The following is a 20370-nucleotide window of genomic DNA, read 5'->3' on the forward strand; positions in this document are numbered from 1 at the left end:
TTCTCATCCAAGGGAGTGGGCTCACTCAAAATTTTGCCCAAAAACACAGCCATGAATAAAGAATGGTACCAAAATACCCTCCAACAGCAACTTCTTCCAATAATCCAACAACAGTTTGGTGAAGAACAATGCATTTTCCAGCATGATGGAGCACCGTGCCATAAGGCAAAAGTGATAACTAAGGTTGACATTTTGGGTCTATGGCCTGGAAACTCCCCAGATCTTAATCCCATTGAGAACTTGTGGTCAATCCTCAAGAGGCGGGTGGACAAACAAAAACCCACTAATTCTGATAACTCCAAGAAGTGATTATGAAAGAATGGGTTGCTATCAGTCAGGAATTGGCCCAGAAGTTGATTGAGAGCATGCCCAGTCGAATTGCATAGGTCCTGAAAAAGAAGGGCCAACACTGCAAATACTGACTCTTTGCATAAATGTCATGTAATTGTCTATAAAAGCCTTTGAAACGTATGTAGTGCGTGTAATTATATTTCACTACATCACAGAAACAACTGAAACAAAGATCTAAAAGCAGTTTAGCAGCAAACTTTGTGAAAACTAATATTTGTGTCATTCTCAAAACTTTTGGCCACGACTGTAGTCAGAAATCACAGCGATATAAAAGTGTATAAATTACAAGTTTTAATCTTTCCCACAAAAATATTTCAATCTACTCAGCTGCTCCTCTATATCACGCTCCTGCAGATTGCACTGCATCCAGGTTCTCCACCCAAATTATTTCGGTATTGCTTTCCAACAGCTATTACTTTTTTGTGTTTTCATCAGTGTACCTGTATAAGTGCTTTTGTTTTGCAGGACAAGTTATAGTTTTTAATGCACCATTTTGGGTACATATAACAGTTGATTAAATCCAGCTGTCTAGCCTAAACCCCCTTTGTTTACTTCAGTAAAAAGATGTATATTTGGTCACTAAGGGGCAAATTCAACGACCAATCTCTTGGTTCTGCACCCGCCCTCCCCCATTGGAACAGCTATTTGGGGTGGTAGCTGAGTTTACACTTTGGCTTCAAAAATTGAAAGGAGTAATTAAACAGAGTAATTACAACCTCTCTTCCTATTCCAGTAAATTGGTTTAGCAGTTGTAATTACCTTTTGCCGTCACTGCTAGTGAGACAATGCCACTGTGTATGAAAGCCAAAGTATTACATGCACAAGAGCTGCTACCAACAGCTGATCCCCAGATGATGCTGGGAGTTGGACTCCTTCAAACTCTTAGGCTCCTTTCACATGAGCGAGTACTCTGCGCGGGCGCAATGTGAACGTATTGCGCCCGCAGGGAATCCGGACCCATTCATTTCAATGGGTCTGTGTACATGAGCGCTGGTTTTCACGCAGCACTTGCGTGTTGTGTGAAAATCGCAGCATGTTCTATATTCTGCGATTTTTGCGCAACACTGGCCCCATAGAAGTGATTGGGGCTGTGTGAAAATTGCATCCGCAAGCAAGTGCGGATGCGATGCATTTTTCACAGACTGTTGCTAACAGATGTTCTTTGTAAACATTCAGTTTTTTTATCACGCGCTTGCAAAATGCACTAAAAACTGAACAATTGAATGCGATCGCAAGCAAAACTGAATAGACTTGCTTGATAGATAGATAGATATATATATATATATATATATATATATATATATAAATTTTTATTTATTTTTTTACAGTGAGGAACAGAAGTATTTGAACACCCAGCGATTTTGCAAGTTCTCCCACTTAGAAATCATGTAGGGGTCTGAAATTCACATTCTTGGTGCATTCCCACTCAGACAGAATTCAGGAAATCACATTGTATGATTTTTAAAGAATTTATTTGTCTTGCACTGCTGAACATAAGTATTTGAACACCTGAGAAACAGCAAGAATTCTGGCTCTCAAAGACCTGTTACTGTGCCTTTTAAAAAGTCCACCTCAACTCCACTCATTAATCTAACTTGGTAGCACCTGTCTGAGCTCTTTAAAGACGCCTGTCCACCCCACAGTCAGACGCCAACTACTACCATGGGCAAGACCAAAGAGCTGTCAAAAGACACCAGAGACAAAATTGTGGACCTCCACAAGACTGGAAAGGGCTACGGGGCAATTGCCAAGCAGCTTGGTGAAAATAGATCAACTGTTGGAGCAATTGTTAGAAAATGGAAGAGGCTAAAGACTACTGTCAGTCTCCCTCGGACTGGGGTTCCATGCAAGATCATACCTTGTGGGGTATCACTGATAAGAAAGGTCAGGGATCAGCCCAGAACTACAAGGGAGGAGCTGGTCAATGACATAAGAGCTGGGACCACAGTTTTAAAGGTCACGGTCGGTAGAACACTACGCCGTCATGATTTCAAATCATGCATTGCACGGAAGGTTCCCCTGCTCAAGTAATCGCATGTCCATGCCCGTCTGAAGTTTGCCAGTGACCATCTGGATGATCCAGAGGAGGCATGGGAGAAAGTTATGTGGTCAGATGAGACCAAAGTAGAACTTTTTGGTCTAAACTTCACTTGTCGTGTTTGGAGGAAAAAGGATGAGTTGCATCCCAAGAACACCATCCCTACTGTGAAGCATGGGGGTTGTAACATCATGCTTTGGGGGTGCTTTTCTGCGAAGACAACAAGACTAAGGAGAGGATGAATGGGGCCATTTATTGTGAGATTTTGAGCAACAACCTCCTTCCCTCAAAGCATTGAAGATGGATTGTGGCCTGGTCTTCCAACAGGACAACAACCTGAAGTGCACAGCCAGTATAACCAAGGAGTGGCCTAGCCAGTCTTCAGACCTAAATCCAATAGAACATCTTGGAGGGAGCTGAAACTCCGTGTTGCTCAGCAACAGCCCCAAAACCTGACAGATCTAGAGGAGATCTGTGTGGAGGAGTGGGCCAAAATCCCTGTTGCAGTGTGTGCAAACCTGGTCAAGAACTACAGGAAACGTTTGACCCCTGTAATTGCAAACAAAGGCTTCTGTACCAAATATTAACACTGATTTTCTCAGGTGTTCAAATACTTATGTTCAGCAGTGCAAGACAAATTCATATATATATTTTTTTTTTTTTAATTATGAGTGGGATTGCACCTACAATGTGAATTTCAGACCCTTCCATGATTTCTAAGTCTGAGAACTTGCAAATTCACAGGGTGTTCAAATACTTCTGTTCCTCACTGTGTGTGTGTGTGTGTGTATATATGTGTGTGTGTGTGTATGTGTGTGTATGTATATGTGTATATATATATATATATATATATATATATATATATATATATTTTCACCTAAAGAATTATTAGGAACACCATACTAATACGGTGTTGGACCCCGTATGTCCTTCAGAACTGCCTTAATTCTACGTGGTATTGATTCAACAAGGTGCTGATGGCATTCTTTAGAAATGTTGGCCCATATTGATAGGATAGCATCTTGCAGTTGATGGAGATTTGAGGGATGCACATCCAGGGCACGAAGCTCCCGTTCCACCACATCCCAACGATGCTCTATTGGGTTGAGATCTGGTGACTGGGGGCAATTTTAGTACAGTGAACTCATTGTCATGTTCAAGAAACCAACTTGAAATGATTCGAGCTTTGTGACATGGTGCATTATGCTGCTGAAAGTAGCCATCAGAGGATGGATACATGTTCTCATTCTGTTTACGCCAAATTCGGACTCTACCATTTGAATGTCTCAACAGAAATCGAGACTCATCAGACCAGGCAACATTTTTCCAGTCTTCAACAGTCCAATTTTGGTGAGCTAGTGCAAATTGTAGCCTCTTTTTCCTATTTGTAGTGCAGATGAGTGGTACCTGGTTGGGTCTTCTGCTGTTGTAGCCCATCCGTCTCAAGGTTGTGCGTGTTGTGGCTTCACAAATGCTTTGCTGCATACCTCGGTTGTAACGAGTGGTTATTTCAGTCAACGTTGCTCTTCTATCAGCTTGAATCAGTCGGCCCATTCTCCTCTGACCTCTAGCATCCACAAGGCATTTTTGCCCACAGGACTGCCGCATACTTGATGTTTTTCCCTTTTCACACCATTCTTTGTAAACCCTAGAAATGGTTGTGCGTGAAAATCCCAGTAACTGAGCAGATTGTGAAATACTCAGACAGGCCCGTCTGGCACCAAGAACCATGCCACGCTCAAAATTGCTTAAATCCCCTTTCTTTCCCATTCTGACATTCAGTTTGGAGTTCAGGAGATTGTCTTGACCAGGACCACACCCCTAAATGCATTGAAGCAACTGCCATGTGATTGGTTGACTAGATAAATGATAATGAGAAATAGAACAGGTGTTCCTAATAATTCTTTGTTTGTGTGTGTGTATGTGTATATATATGTATGTATGTGTATATGTTTATATTTCTCTATCACGTGCACATGCATGCTCGCGCGCTCACACATGCATGCTCGCGCGCTCACACATGCATGCTCGCGCGCTCACACATGCATGCTCGCGCGCTCACACATGCATGCTCGCGCGCTCACACATGCATGCTCGCGCGCTCACACATGCATGCTCGCGCGCTCACACATGCATGCTCGCGCGCTCACACATGCATGCTCGCGCGCTCACACATGCATGCTCGCGCGCTCACACATGCATGCTCGCGCGCTCACACATGCATGCTCGCGCGCTCACACATGCATGCTCGCGCGCTCACACATGCATGCTCGCGCGCTCACACATGCATGCTCGCGCGCTCACACATGCATGCTCGCGCGCTCACACATGCATGCTCGCGCGCTCACACATACATGCTCGCGCGCACACACACACACTCTAACTTAGTTGCCAATTGATCTTTACCAAAGGAACAAAAAAAAAATTAAAGGTGGATTCCAATTATTTACAAACCGGATTCCAAAAAAGTTGCGACACTAAACAAATTGTGAATAAAAACTGAATGCAATGATGTGGAGATGGCAAATGTCAATATTTTATTTGTAATAGAACGTAGATGACAGATCAAACGTTTAATCCGAGTAAATGTATCATTTTAAAGGAAAAATACGTTGATTCCAATTTTCACGGTGTCAACAAATCTTAAAATTGGGACAAGTAGCAATAAGAGTCTGGAAAAAGTAAATTTGAGCATAACGAAGAGCTGGAAGACCAATTAACACTAATTAGGTCAATTGGCAACATTGGCAGTGTCTCTCAGAAGCCAAGATGGGTAGAGGATCACCAATTCCCACAATGTTGCGCAGAAAGATAGTGGAGCAATATCAGAAAGGTGTTACCCAGCGAAAAATTGCAAAGACTTTGCATCTATCATCATCAACTGTGCATAACATCATCCGAAGATTCAGAGAATCTGGAACAATCTCTGTGCGTAAGGGTCAAGGCCGTAAAACCATACTGGATGCCCGTGATCTCCGGGCCCTTAAACGACACTGCACCACAAACAGGAATGCTACTGTAAAGGAAATCACAGAATGGGCTCAGGAATACTTCCAGAAACCATTGTCAGTGAACACAATCCACCGTGCCATCCGCCGTTGCCAGCTGAAACTCTACAGTGCAAAGAAGATGCCATTTCTAAGCAAGATCCACAAGCTCAGGCTTTCTCACTGGGCCAGGGATTATTTAAAATGGAGTGTGGCAAAATGGAAGACTGTTCTGTGGTCAGACGAGTCATGATTCGAAGTTCTTTTTGGAAATCTGGGACGCCATGTCATCCGGACCAAAGAGGACAAGGACAGCCCAAGTTGTTATCAACACTCAGTTCAGAAGCCTGCATCTCTGATGGTATGGGGTTGCATGAGTGCGTGTGGCATGGGCAGCTTGCATGTCTGGAAAGGCACCATCAATGCAGAAAAATATATTCAGGTTTTAGAACAACATATGCTCCCATCCAGACGTCGTCTCTTTCAGGGAAGACCCTGCATTTTTCAACAAGATAATGCCAGACCACATTCTGCATCAATTACAACATCATGGCTGCGTAGGAGAAGGATCCGGGTACTGAAATGGCCAGTCTGCAGTCCAGATTTCACCTATAGAGAACATTTGGCGCATCATAAAGAGGAAGGTGCAACAAAGAAGGCCCAAGACGATTGAACAATTAGAGGCCTGTATTAGACAAGAATGGGAGAGCATTCTTATTTCTAAACTTGAGAAACTGGTCTCCTCGGTCCCCAGACGTCTGAGTGTTGTAAGAAGGGGAGATGCCACACAGTGGTGAAAATGGCCTTGTCCCAACTTTTTGGGGATTTGTTGACACCATGAAATTCTGATTCAACATATTTTTCCCTTTTTAAAATGGTACATTTTCTCAGTTTAAACTTTTGTTCCGTGATTTATGTTCTATTCTGAATACAATATTAGAAGTTGGCACCTCCACATCATTGCATTCAGTTTTTATTCACGATTTGTATAGTGTCCCAACTTTTTTGGAATCCGGTTTGTACTAGCTAAACCAAGCTAGTGTTCCAGTATACATATATATCTTAAAAACTGTAAAATGTACTATTACTTTATTGAAAGCGGATTTAGAGGGATGGATTGTAATCGTGTATTATAAGGTATTTTACTCCAAATTATTTTCCTTGTTATTGCTAGAATAAAAAGTCCTAAATCTAGAATGAAAAGTCCTTAATCCTAAATTTCTGATTTTTACTAGTCCCTGCATGAAGTAGAAAAAACGGGTAAGACTACTTTCACATCGGCTTTTTCAATTCCGAGATCAAGATCCGTCATAGGATCTCAATAGAGGAAGAAAACGCTTCAGTTTTGTCCCCATTCATTGTCAATAGGGACAAAACTGAACGAAACGGAATGCACCAAAATACATTCTATTCCGTTTGGTTGCGTCCCCATCGTGGACAGAATAAAGCTGTAAGCAGCGTTTTTCTGTCCGATGTGCGGAGCAAGACTGATCCATCCCGACACACAATGTAAGTCAGTGGTGACGGATCCGTTTTCTGACACAATAGAAAACTGATCCGTCCCCATTGACTTTCAATGGTGTTAATGACTGATCCGTCATGGCTATATAAGACAAAATACAACCAGATCCGTTCATGACGGATGCGTGCGGTTGTATTATTGTACCGGAAGCGTTTTTGGAGATCCATGACATAGCCGCAAAAAAACACTAGTGTGAAAGTAGCCTAAACTGAAGTGTCCAGATCAAATTGGTGACTGCTATGGAGAGCATTTATCTACCACAAAACTGCCCCCTCAGGACTGCTGAAGTAGCCAGTCCTGACGTTTGAGGTTGTTGATGCAGACTGTGGTATAAAGCAACAGTTGATGAGGTCAGATGTCGGCATCCAAGGATGCATTGTGAATCCTGATGCAGTTGTGTAGGACTACACAGACTTGAATCGCCAGGGTGGCATTGTCTGGATCCATCTGTAAGGACAGAACACTTTCCACTTGTAATTTTGGGATACTTTCCACTACACATACAGGTGAAACTCTAAAAATTAGAATATCGTGCAAAAGTTCATTCATTTCAGTAATGCAACTTCAAAGGTAAAACTAATGAGATGAACTTATTACATGCAAAGCGAGATATTTCAAGCCTTTGTTATAATTTGGATGATTATGGCTTAGTTTATGAAAACCCCAAATTCACAATCTCAGAAAATTAGAATATTACATCAATAAAAAAGGATGTTAAATAAAAAAATGTAGGACCTCTGAAAAGCATAATCATGCATCTGTACTCAGTACTTGGTTTGGGCCCCTTTTGCATCAATTACTGCCTCAATGCGGCGTGGCATGGATGCTATCAGCCTATGGCACTGCTGAGGTGTTATGGAAGACCAGGATGCTTAAATAGCAGCCTTCCGCTCTTCTGCATTGTTCGGTCTCATGTCTCTCATCTTTCTCTTGGCAATGCCCTATAGATCCTCTATGGGGTTCAGGTCAGGAGAGTTTGGCCACTCAAGCACAGTAATCCCATGGTCATTGAACCAGGTTTTGGTACTTTTGGCAGTGTGGGCAGTCCTGCTGGAAAATTAAGTCACTATCTCCATAAAGTTCGTCTGCGGGAGGAAGCATGAAGTGCTCCAAAATCTTCTTGTAGACGGCTGCATTGACTCTTGACTTAATGAAGCACAGTGGACCAACACCAGCAGATGACATGGCTCTCCAAATCAAGCATCTTGCTTTGTGTGCCTCTCCATTCTTCCTCCAGACTCTGGTTCCTAGGTTTCCAAATGAGATGCAAAAGTTGCTCTCATCAGAAAAGAGGACTTTGAACCACTGAGTAACAGACCAGTTATTTTTTTCTTTAGCCCTGGTAAGACTCTTCTGACGTGGTTTGTTGTTCAGGAGAGGCTTGACGAGAGGAATAAGACATTTGAAGCCCATGTCCAGGATCCGTCTGTGTGGGGTGGCTCTTGATGCACTAAGGGTACTTTCACAGTAGCGTTTTTCTTTTCCGGTATTGAGTTCCGTCCTATGGTCTCAATACCGTATAAACAACTGATCAGTTTTATCCTAATTCTTTCTGAATGTAGAGCAATTTGTTCTGTATGCATCAGGATGTCTTAATTCAGTCACTGTACGTTTTTTGGGCTGAGAAAATACTGCAGCATGCTGCGGTATTTCTTTGTCCAAAATTCCAGAACGCTTGCCTGAATGCCAGATCCGGCCCTAAGTGTTCTGGAAAAACGGATCTAGTTTTGTGGTCTTCGCATGCGCAGACTTTTAAAAATGTGAGAGATAAATATCTGATCTGTTTTTCCGGATGACAACTGGAGAGACTGATCCAGTATTGCATTACATTTGTGAGACTGACCCGGATCCGTCTACAAATGGTATCAGTTTGCATACAGATTGCTGGATCCAGCAGGCCGTTCTGTCACGAATCCAGCGACGCTAGTGTGAAAGTACCCCAACTCCAGCCTCAGTCCACTCCTTGTGAAAGTACTCAACACTTTTGAATGATGGCTTTTTCCTGACCATCCTCTCCAGGCTGCGGTCATCCCTGCTGCTTCTGCACCTTTTTCTTCCACAGTTGTCCCTTCTACATAACTTTAGTGATTATTAATGTGCTTTGATACAGCACTTTGGGGACATCCAACTTTTGCAATTACAATTTGAGGCTTTCCCTCCTTATGTAGGGTGTCAATGATGGTTTTCTGCACAACTGTCAGGTCAGCAGTCTTTCCCATGATTGTGATTCCTACTGAACCAGACTGAGAGACCATTTAAAGGCTCAGGAACCCTTTGCAGGTGTTATGGACTAATTAGCTGATTAGAGTGTGACACTTTGAGCCTAGAATATTGAACCTTTTCACAATATTCTAGTTTTCTGAGATTGTGAATTTGGGGTAAACCAAATTATAACAAGTAAAGGCTTGAAATATCTCGCTTTGCATGTAATGAGTCTCTCATATATTAGTTTCACCTTTTAAGGGTACTTTCACACTAGCGTTTTTGTTTTCCGGTATGGAGTTCCGTCACGGGAGCTCAATACCGGGAAAAAAAAACTAAACCGTTTTATCCTATTGCATTCTGAATGGAGAGCATTCCGTTCAGGATGCATCAGTTCATTCCCGTTTAAGTTTTTTGGACGGAGAAAAAACCGCAGCATGCTGCAGTTTTATCTCCGGCCAAAAATACTGAACACTTGCCGGAATGCCAGATCCGGCTTAATTTACATTGTAATGTATTAGTGCCAGATCAGGCATTAAGTGTTACGGCAAAACTATTACAGCTTTCCGTTCTGCGCATGCGCAAACCTTTAAAAATGCAAAAAAGAAATTTAATACCGGATCTGTTTTTCTGTATGACACTGGAGATATAGATCCAATATTGCAATGCATTTGTCAGACGGATCAGCATCCGGATCCGTCTGACAAATGCCATCAGTTTGCGTCCGGATTGCCAGATCTGCAACTGCCTGCCGGTATCCTCTGCCGCAAGTGTGAAAGTACCCTAAGTTGCATTACTGAAATAAATTAACTTTTGCACGATATTCTAATTTTTGGAGTTTCACCTGTGTATATATGGGCTCTAGTGAACCAATAGTTGAAGAGGTGACTCCTGTCATCCAACGCACGTCTTGGGAAGGGGATTCGTGCATTCTTATTTCACTCCTTGCTTACCACCCATTGACTGGGTACATATGAGGCACATTATTATGACCACTTCCTACTGTGCTAACAAGTTTTTTTTATTGGCAGCAAAGGCTTTTTGTGGCAGTGTCCGAATTGGACCTACGGTGATTGGCAAAGGGTTGCCTAATCCGATGAGTCACATTTATTGCTTCATTGAACAGACTGATATTATTCTGGGTAATGTATTCTTGAAATTATCTGGCCCCCATGATTTATGTGGAAGGCACTCTCAACCGATGTGGTATGAATCAATCCTTTCAGATCATGTACACCCATACATGCGGATTAGCTTTCCTGAGGAGGATGGGATCTTCTAGCAAAACAATATGAAACAGCACATAGCTAGAAATGGCACACACTGGTTGGACAAGCATGACAAAGACTTAAAAGTATTACCTTGGCCCCCTAATTCTCCAGACTTGAACCCAATGGAGCATCTCTTGGACTACCTCGATAGTTTTCACTCTATGGATCCTCCCCCATGTACCCTCCAGCAGCTGTGGGATGCACTGCAGTCAGGATGGTTTGAGATACCTGTGACAAAATACCAGTACTTTTGAGTCACTCCCAGCCAGTGTAGCTGCTGGCTGTGCTGACAAGGCAGTTTACTCTGGATTTTAGCTGGTGATCTTAATGTGACTAACTGTATATGTTTGGATGGTTGACATATATTTTATAGTTTTAAAATGTGTGTGCAGAGATGACAGCTGTGCGCTAATCGTGTCACTGGCTCCCCATATGGAAGGCAGGGATGATTTTTCACTGTCTCTGCTTTTCCCAATGTTTTATATACAGCACGCAATGAACGATGTGTATAGGGATCAGGAAGGAAGTAAATATACAATAAACTCTGCATTTAATTGAAAAAGATTGTTATACACTTAATAATTTTAAGAAATTTGTGAATCTGCCCTCAGAATGTTAGAAAGGCTCAAGTGGCATGCAAAAGTTTAGGCACCCCAAAATTACTGTTACTGTGAATAGTAAAGCAAGTTGAAGATAAAATGATCTCCAAAAGGCATAAAGTTAAAGATGAAAAGCACTTCATGGTTTAATGTCAATGTCAGTGTATTTTGGTTTTGCACAACTTTCGAGTGAAAAAAGGAAAGGATTACTTTGCTAAAGTATGAGAACTTAAAGAGGACCTTTCACTACTGTACAAACTAAAAACTACTAGTAAGTACTAGTAAGTGCAGGGGGACCCCTGGGCGCCGCTCTGCCCACTGATATAGTTAGTTTTTAGTTTGTACAGTAGTGAAAGGTCCTCTTTAAGGCGATTAGAGCGCTTAGAAAACTTTGACGGCAGTATCAGACCTTAAATAGCCTGTTAGGGTTAAGGCTGGTTTGCAATCATCATTAGTAAAGGTCAGGTGATGCAAATTTCAAAGCTTTATAAATATCTAGATGACTCTAACCCGATTCCAAAGAAACAGCAGCCATGGGTTCTTCTAAGCAGCTGCCTAAGGGTCCATTCACACGTCCGCAAATGGGTCCGCATCCGTTCTGCAAATTTGCGGAACGGGTGCGGACCCATTCATTTTCTATGGGGACGGAATGGATGCGGACAGCACAGTGTGCTGTCCGCATTTGCGGAGCGCGGCCCCGATCTTCGGGTCTGCAGCTCCGCAAAAGATAGAACATGTCCTATTCTTGTCCGCAGCTGCGGACAAGAATAGGCATTTCTATAGGGGTGCCGGGCGGGTGTGTTGCGCGTCCGCAACACCCCACGGATGTGTGAATGGAGCATAACACTCTGAAAATTATTTAGGCTCACAAAGCAGAGGGCTATAGAAAGATTGCAAAGCGTTTTCAGGTTGCCATTTCCTCAGTTTGAAATGAAATTTAAGAAATGGCAATTAACAGGAACAGTGAAGGTCAAGAGAAGGTCTGGGAGACCAAGAAATAATTCAGAGACCTTCTCATAGGATTGCTAGAAAGGTAACTCTGAACCCCTGCTTGACGACATCCAGGAAGATTTAGCAGACTCTGGAGTTTTGTTCTGCTGTCCAACACCTGCACAAATATGGCCTTCCTGGAGGAGTTATGAGAAGAACCTCTACTGCATCCTCGCCTCAAAATTCAGCCTGTAGTGATAATGGCTACTGAAGTTACTTGTACAGAACAGGAAATAAGGACCTATTAGACCTAATGACCAGGATTATATAACAGTACTTTTTTATATTTTTTTTATATCGAGTGACATGGAAAAGTGAAAAAACAAAACACAAGAAATTGTAAAAAAGTTTACCGCAAATGTGATTTTAACAAATAGGTTGTTTTCTGATGACACTCCCTTTTTATATTTCAGGATTCAAGCCACAATCATCCTGAACAGTGTTTTAGAGTTCAGGCAGGAAAGGGCAATACTGTCCTGATCAAACTGTTTTTGCTGTGCTTCTGAAGACTTTCATGGGCTTTGTAGCCACAATCTTATCTTTGAAACCTTTAACTCAAGATCAGAATCGCGGTGCAAGCTGCCCTAAAGAGGACCTTTCACCGATCCTGACATTGTGAACTAAGTATCATGACATATACAGCAGCGCCCAGGGATCTCACTGCACTTACTATTATCCCTGGGCGCCGCTCCGTTCTCCCATTATGTCCTCTGGTATGTTCGGGGACTTGGTTAAAGTAGGCGGAGTCTGCCCTTGTTCTACTGGGCATCTCCTTCTCCTAGGGCTGTAGCGCTGGCCAATCACATCACATCGCAGAGCTCACAGCCTGGGAGAAAAAACCTCCCAGGCTGTGAGCTCTGCACTGCGATTGGCCAGCGCTACAGCCTAAAAGGAGACGCCCAGCAGAACAAGGGAAGACTCCGCCTACTGTAAGTCCCCGAACATACCGGAGGACATAACAGGAGAACGGAGCTGCGCCCAGGGATAATAGTAAGTGCAGTGGGCGCCGCTGTATAGGTCATGATACTTAGTTCACAATCTCAGGATCGGTGAAAGGTCCTGTTTAAATTCACATACAGCTTTAAAGGGATTCTGTCACCAGAAATCAAACTTTTATAATATGCTAATTAGCCTCTAGGAGCAGGGGGGGTGGGGGCGTTGTTCCTCTAGAGGCTCTGTTCTCTCACCTTTTGTCGCCTCCCTCCAAGTCCTGATTGACAAGGCCAGGCAGCGCTCGCCAGCCCTGTGCTCTGGTGAAATCTCATGCCGTTCAGTATTCAGTGCAGGCGCGGTGAGGAAGCTGGCAGTCTACGAGCATCTTTCCCTCACCGTGCCTGTGCCGAATGGCACGAGATTTCTCCAGAGCACAGGGCTGGCAGACAGATGCGAGCGCTGCCTGGCCCTGTCAATCAGGACTTGGTGGAAGAACGGAGCCTCTAGGAGCAGTAACACCCCCCCCCCCCCCTGCTACTAGAGACTAATTAGCATATTATAACAGATTTCTGGCATAACGGTGGCATAGATAAAAGTAGGAATAGGCTAGTTATGTTTAGCTGACATTAGCACATCGCTAATGTCATCTAGCTTAATAGGGTTAAATCTGGTGACAGAAACCCTTTAAGTCGTCAGGTCTATGCAGCTCTTGGTGTGACTATTTTGTAACAGCACAAACACAGTTAAAGGTTATGTACACCTTCAGAGGCAAATTAATTTTTTATTGGATTTTACTGATTTTGGGCAAAAATGTTTTTAAATTGGTATTTATTAAAAATATTGAGCCGTTCTGTCACAAAGGGCTAGCTGTGAATCCTACTTTTTACTTTCACTTTTGTGCAGGTTATTTAATAACCCTTATCTTTAATTTATTGAGGTCATAAACACTTATTTAAGCCACATTGTTATTAGTAAGATAAGAATTAAGCTGGGTGTTTAATGTCAGAGAGCAGAGTGACCAAGTTAGTTGGCTGAGGCTACTTTCACATTAGCGTCATGGATCTGCAATAACGTTTCCATTACAATAATACAACCCCATGCATCCGTCATGAACTGATCCAGTTGTATTATGTCTTATAGCCATGACAGATCTGTCATGAACACCATTGAAAGTCAATGGGGGACGGATAAGTTTTCTATTGTGTCAGAGAAAACAGATCCATCCCCATTGACTTACATTGTGTCAGGACGGATCAGTCTTGCTCCGCGCCACATGGATGACAGAAAAACGCTGCAGGCAGCGTTTTGGTGTCTGCCTCCAGAGAGGAATGGTGACTGAACGGAGGCAAATTGATGCATTCTGAGCGGAGGCAAATTGATGCATTCTGAGCGGATCCTGTTCCATTCAGAACACATTAGGGCAAAACTGATCTGTTTTGGACCGCTTCAGAGAGCCCATGACTGATCTCAGAAACGGAAAACCAAAGCGTTAGTGTGAAAGTAGCCTGACAGAGCAGAGTATTTGTAATAAAGACCAATTTAAAGAATGATTTTTAGCTCAAAATGAGTACAATGCAATAATATATTTTTTTTACCCCAAAGGTATACATAGCCTTTAATTCAAAACCGTTCTGTCCTTACCTGCCTGAACACCCATATATTTGGGATGATCAGTTGTGGACGTTGTACTCCTTTCAGGGTATGTTTACATGTGGTATTTTTTCCAAATAAAAAAAGGCTTTCAGTGCTGCGTGCATAGTTTGCATATGTAGTATAAGGGGCAGGAGCAGTGCTGTCTACAAATTGGTCTCTGGATTTGCTAATATGAGCAAATTTACATATATGTACATGTATACACATTTGCTTATTAGCCATGCGTCAGTATGTACAATATGTCAGACAAAAGATTAATGTCAGTTTTCTTTCTTTTTTTTTTCTTCTTTCAGGTTGGAAACTCAGTCCTGTAGTTGGAGCAGTGTATGGCCCTGAACTATATGCTGGTAAATCTCAACATAAAAAAAGTTTTTTAAATGTCAGACATAAGAGATTTATATGTACTCAAGATTTTCTCTACCTATAATGAAATGTACTTTAAACCATGGGGCCTGTCAGAAAAACAGAATCTAACTGGGTAGAATAACATAGCACAATAGTAACCATTATCATGTTCCATATGTGCCAGGCCTTAGAGTAACTAAGCTTTTGAATAAAATTTTTATAGATGTTCCTAATGCCATAGTAACATTTTTTCTAATATACTTTAATTAATGTTTTTTGTATTTTTAGAGTTAGTAAACCTCCGGGAGTACAGGCAGGAGCAGCAATGTGTGCTCCTGCTCGTACTCTCTGCGCTGCAGCCCCATTCATAATATGTCATCTCCGTACACCGGAGTCAGCGGTATACAGAAATGTAAATTTAAAGTGCTTTAGGAGGGGGGAAAGTGTATTAAAAATTCAAATAGCATTAATAAAGTTTATTACAAAAAGTGTTACTATGGCATTAGGAACATCCTATTAAAACTTTATTCAAAAGTTTAGTTACTCTTCTTAAATTCAAAATGGTTTGTAAACCAAAATCAAAGATCAAAAATGTCATACTACAGTGTAAGGGTACTTTCACACTTGCGGCAGAGGATTCCGGCAAAACGTATGCAAACTGATGGCATTTTCAGACTGATCTGGATGCGGATCCGTCTGACAAATGCATTGAAATGCCGAAATCCGTCTCTCTGGTGTCATCTGGGAAAAACTGATCCGGTATAAAAATTTTTTTCCATTTTGACCAGAATGCCGAAGTGTTCAGTCTTTTTGGCCAGAGAGAACTGCAGCATACTGCAGTATTATCTCCGTCCTGAAATGGCAAAATGACTGAACTGAAGACATCCTGATGCATCCGGAACGGATTGCTCTCCATTCAGAGTGCATTAGGATAAAACTGATCAGTTCTTTTCCGGTATTGAGCCCCTAGGACGGAACTCAATGCCGGAAAAGAATAACGCTAGTGTGAAAGTACCCTAACAAGGATTGAAGTGCAAGAATGCTCTTAAAAATATGAATGATGCTTTCAAAAATTCATGTTTCATCTAAATTTCTTAAATGTCCTCTGTACAGATGAATAGAACGGATAGTCAAAATATCTGCTGTGTTCACAGTCCACAAATTGAGAGTTGATGCCAATTAATTTACAAATAAGCAACCGCTGTGTGGAACATAATCTTTGTCACGGAGTTCACACTGTGCATTATAAACTGCAAATCTATCAGTTTACTGTAAAATACATGTGTTGTAGCTGGAAATCCCATCCACACTTAGTGTAAAAAAAATGTGTGGAAAGAGTTCGGGAAATGTTTTTTTACAGTATAAGGCTACTTTCACACTGGCGTTTTGGCTTTCCGATTGTGAGATCTGTTCAGGGCTCTCACAAGCGGTCCAAAACGGATCAGTTTTGTCCTAATGCATTCTGAATGGAAAAACATCTGCTCAGAATGCATCAGTTTGCCTCCGTTCCGTCTCCATTCCGCTTTAGAGGCGGAAACCAAAACGCTGCTTGCAACGGATCCGTTCTGACACACAATGTAAGTCAATGGGGACGGATCCGTTTTCTATGACACAATCTGGCACAATAGAAAACGGATATCGTCCTCCATTGACTTTGAATGGTGGTCAAGATGGATCCGTCTTTGCTATGTTAAAGATAATACAACCCGATCCGTTCTGAAAGGATGCAGAAGTTTGTATTATCTGAACTGATCCGTCTGTGCAGATCCATGACGGATCCGCACCAAACGCGAGTGTGAAAGTAGCCTAAATCAGATTCTGAAGTTATTATGCAAAGTCTCACGAGACTTCGCGAGGTAATAACTTCACCTCATTGGAGCCAATACATTCTAATACTGTACAAAAAACTCGCTCCGTACAGTATTGAAACGAACCAGACTTAAACAAAAAAAATGGAGCTCACAAGGTACCCATATAAAATATAGTATTTTATTGAATTAATCTTCACATATAAAAGGATATTGATGTTAAAAAGGAAAGTGACAGAAGAAAACACTATCCTGGTAGCACACACAATACAGTATGTGTACAATTATGTAAATACATATTAAGACATGATGCAGCAAATATAGTGCTCTATAGTTGCATAAACAATCATTATACATAAATGGAGGATACTGGCAACCAAAGTATCAAGAGACAATCACCTCATTATATTGACCAGAATATCTGCAGTACATGCTGCATAAGAAAAAAAAAAAAACTCCCTTAACCCCTTAAGGACCGGGCTCATTTTCACCTTAAGGACCAGGACATTTTTTGTAAATCTGACCAGTGTCACTTAGCGGTGATAACTTTAACCCCTTAAGGACTCAGCCCTATTTCACCTTAAAAACCCAGCCATTTTTTGGAAATCTGACCAGTGTCACTTTAAGTGGTGATAACGTTAAAACGCTTTGACTTATCCAGGCCATTCTGAGATTGTTTTTGTTTGTTCGTCACATATTGTGCTTCATGACACTGGTAAAATGAAGTAAAAAAAAAATTAATTTTTATTTATAAAAAAATACCAAATTTAGGGCTCTTTCACACCTGCGTTATTGTCTTCCGGCATAGAGTTCCGTCGTCGGGGCTCTATGCCGGAAGAATCCTGATCAGGATTATCCTAATGCATTCTGAATGGAGAGTAATCCGTTCAGGATGCATCAGGATGTCTTCAGTTCAGGTACGGAACGTTTGTTGGCCGGAGAAAATACCGCAGCATGCTGCGCTTTTTGCTCCGGCCAAAAATCCGGAACACTTGCCGCAAGGCCGGATCCGGAATTAATGGCCATTGGAAGGCATTGATCCGGATCCGGCCTTAAGCTAACCGTCGTTTCGGCGCATTGCCGGAGCCGACATTTAGCTTTTTCAGAGTGGTTACCATGGCTGCCGGGACGCTAAAGTCCTGACAGCCATGGTAAGTGTAGTGGGGAGCGGGGGAGCAGTATACTTACCGTCCGTGCGGCTCCCCGGGCGCTCCAGAGTGACGTCAGGGCGCCCCAAGCGCATGGATCACGTGATCCATGTGATCACGTCATCCATGCGCATGGGGCGCTCTGACGTCATTCTGGAGCGCCCCGGGAGCCGCACGGACTGTAAGTATACCGCTCCCCCGCTCCCCGCTCCTACTATGGCAACCAGGACTTTAATAGCGTCCTGGGTGCCATAGTAACACTGAAAGCATTTGGAAGACGGTTCCGTCTTCAAATGCTTTCAGTACACTTGCGTTTTTCCGGATCCGGCAGGCACCTCCGGCAACGGAAGTGCATGCCGGATCCCAACAACGCAAGTGTGAAAGAGGCCTTACCTAAAATTTGTAAAAAATTGCTAATTTCCAAGTTTCAATTTCTCTAATTCTATAATACATAGTATTATATACCTCCAAAAATAGTTATTACTTTACATTCCCCATATGTCTACTTCATGTTTGGATCATTTTGGGAATAATATTTTATTTTTTGGGGATGTTACAAGGCTTAGAAGTTTAAAAGCAAATCTTGAAATGTTTCAGAAATTTTCAAAAACCCAATTTTTAGGGACCAGTTCAGGTCTGAAGTCACATTGCGAGGCTTACATAATAGAAACCACCCAAAAACCCATAATAGAAACCACCCATTCTATAAACTACACCCCTCAAGGTATTCAAAACTAATTTTACAAACTTTAACCCTTTTAGGTTTTCCACAAGAATTAATGGAAAATAGATACAATTTCAAAATTTCACTTTTATGGCAGATTTTCAATTTTAATTTAATTTTTTCCAGTTACAAAGCAAGGCTTAACAGCCAAACCAAACTCAATATTTATTGCCCTGATTCTGTAGTTTACAGAAACACCCCATATGTGGTCGTACACCGCTGTACGGGCACACGGCAGGGCACAGAAGGAAAGGAATGCCATACTGTTTTTGGAAGGCAGGTTTTACTGGACTGGTTTTTTTGACACCATGTCCCATTTGAAGCCCCCCTGATGAAACCCTAGAGTAGAAACTCCATAAAAGTGACCCTATCTAAGAAACTACACCCCTCAAGGTATTCAAAACAGATTTTTCAAACGTCGTTATCCTTTTAGGTGTTCCACAAGAGTTATTGGCAAATGGAGATGAAATTTCAGAATTTCAATTTTTTGGCAAATTTTCCATTTTAATCCATTTTTCCCAGTAATAAAGCAAGGGTTAACAGCCAAACAAAACTCAATATTTATGGCCCTGATTCTGCAGTTTACAGAAACACCCCATATGTGGTCGTAAACAGCTGTACGGGGACACGGCAGGGCACAGAAGGAAAGGAATGCCATACGGTTTTTGGAAGGCAGATTCTGCTGCACTGGTTTTTTTTTGACACCGTGTCCCATTTGAAGCCCCCCTGATGCACTCCTAGAGTAGAAACTCCCAAAAAGTGGCCCAATTTTAGGCTACTTTCACACTTGCGTTTCACGGATCCGTTTGAAATGCATTTCAAACGGATCAGTCAATAAACTGACTAAACTGAGACAAACGGAAGCCATTCAGACGGATCCGTTCAAACGGATCCGTCTGTATTGCGGATCAGTTTGTCACGTTCGTTTCCGTTTTGCCATCCGTTTAGCGGATCTGTTTTGGAATGAGTAGCATCTCTAGGTTCCATCTTCATGTATTCAGATCCCCAGGGTTGTAATGCTCCTATATTTCTCCAGGCCTATCTTGTTGAAATTCAAAGTTGGTCCGGCTTTGATAATGGACCACACCTTTCGGACTCTTGTACACGACTACATGACCTTAAAGATATATAGTGTTAGCGGGCCATATGTCCCTGATCGTGCAAGAGGCCTTAAAGGGGTTTTCTCATCTCATACAATGGGGGCATACCACTAAGATATGCCCACATTGTCTTATAGGTGCGGGTCCCACCGCTGGTACCCTCACATATATTGAGAACGGAGCCAAGAAAGTGGATGAGGTCGCACTGCGCCGCCGTCCTCCATTCATTTCTATGGGAGAGGCGGGGATTAGCGCTTGGTGGTGGACGTACCACGGGAAATTTGTTGTCCTCCAGCCACAGTGCTCCCCGCTCCGTTCGCGATATAGGTGCGGGTCCTACCAATGTTACCCACACCTATCAGACAATGGGGGCATATTCAAGCGAAATCCCCCCATTGTCTATGTGAATACCCCTTTAAAAACTGTATGTCCCTTGCGTGTCCCTTGTGGTAATCACACTAGTTATATTAGAGCGTCATCGGGAAATTATTAAACGGTAAAATTACAATTTATTAATGAATTCCTGATGATGCTGATGGACCTTGACTCCCACAAGGGCTCATATGAAAGGACACAAGATTGAACAATGAACAAGCATTTGCTTGTTCATGTGCCAATCATAGGGTCTACGATCAATAAAGAGCCAAAAGATAGCTCAATATTGATGGTCATGTTAATGCTTCTTACAACATCGGCACT

The 20370-nt window shown here is 42.3% G+C and overlaps 1 protein-coding gene across 7 annotated transcripts in view; it reads left to right on the plus strand.

Annotated features, from left to right (window-relative positions):
- The window catches only part of RBFOX2 (RNA binding fox-1 homolog 2), a 531916-nt gene that overhangs the window by 190559 nt on the left and 320987 nt on the right, over positions 1-20370 (plus strand). For all 7 annotated transcript variants that reach the window (XR_005774354.1, XM_040408532.1, XM_040408531.1 and 4 more), the window contains one exon: positions 14840-14893. Coding sequence is in view for 6 of the 7 variants with exons in the window: in XM_040408532.1 (XP_040264466.1) it covers positions 14840-14893 (54 nt within the window). In the remaining variant the exon portion in view is untranslated. The remainder of the gene's footprint in view (positions 1-14839; positions 14894-20370) is intronic.

The sequence above is a fragment of the Bufo bufo genome, chromosome 9 (genome assembly GCF_905171765.1).
Source record: "Bufo bufo chromosome 9, aBufBuf1.1, whole genome shotgun sequence".
NCBI classification, from domain to species: domain Eukaryota; kingdom Metazoa; phylum Chordata; class Amphibia; order Anura; family Bufonidae; genus Bufo; species Bufo bufo.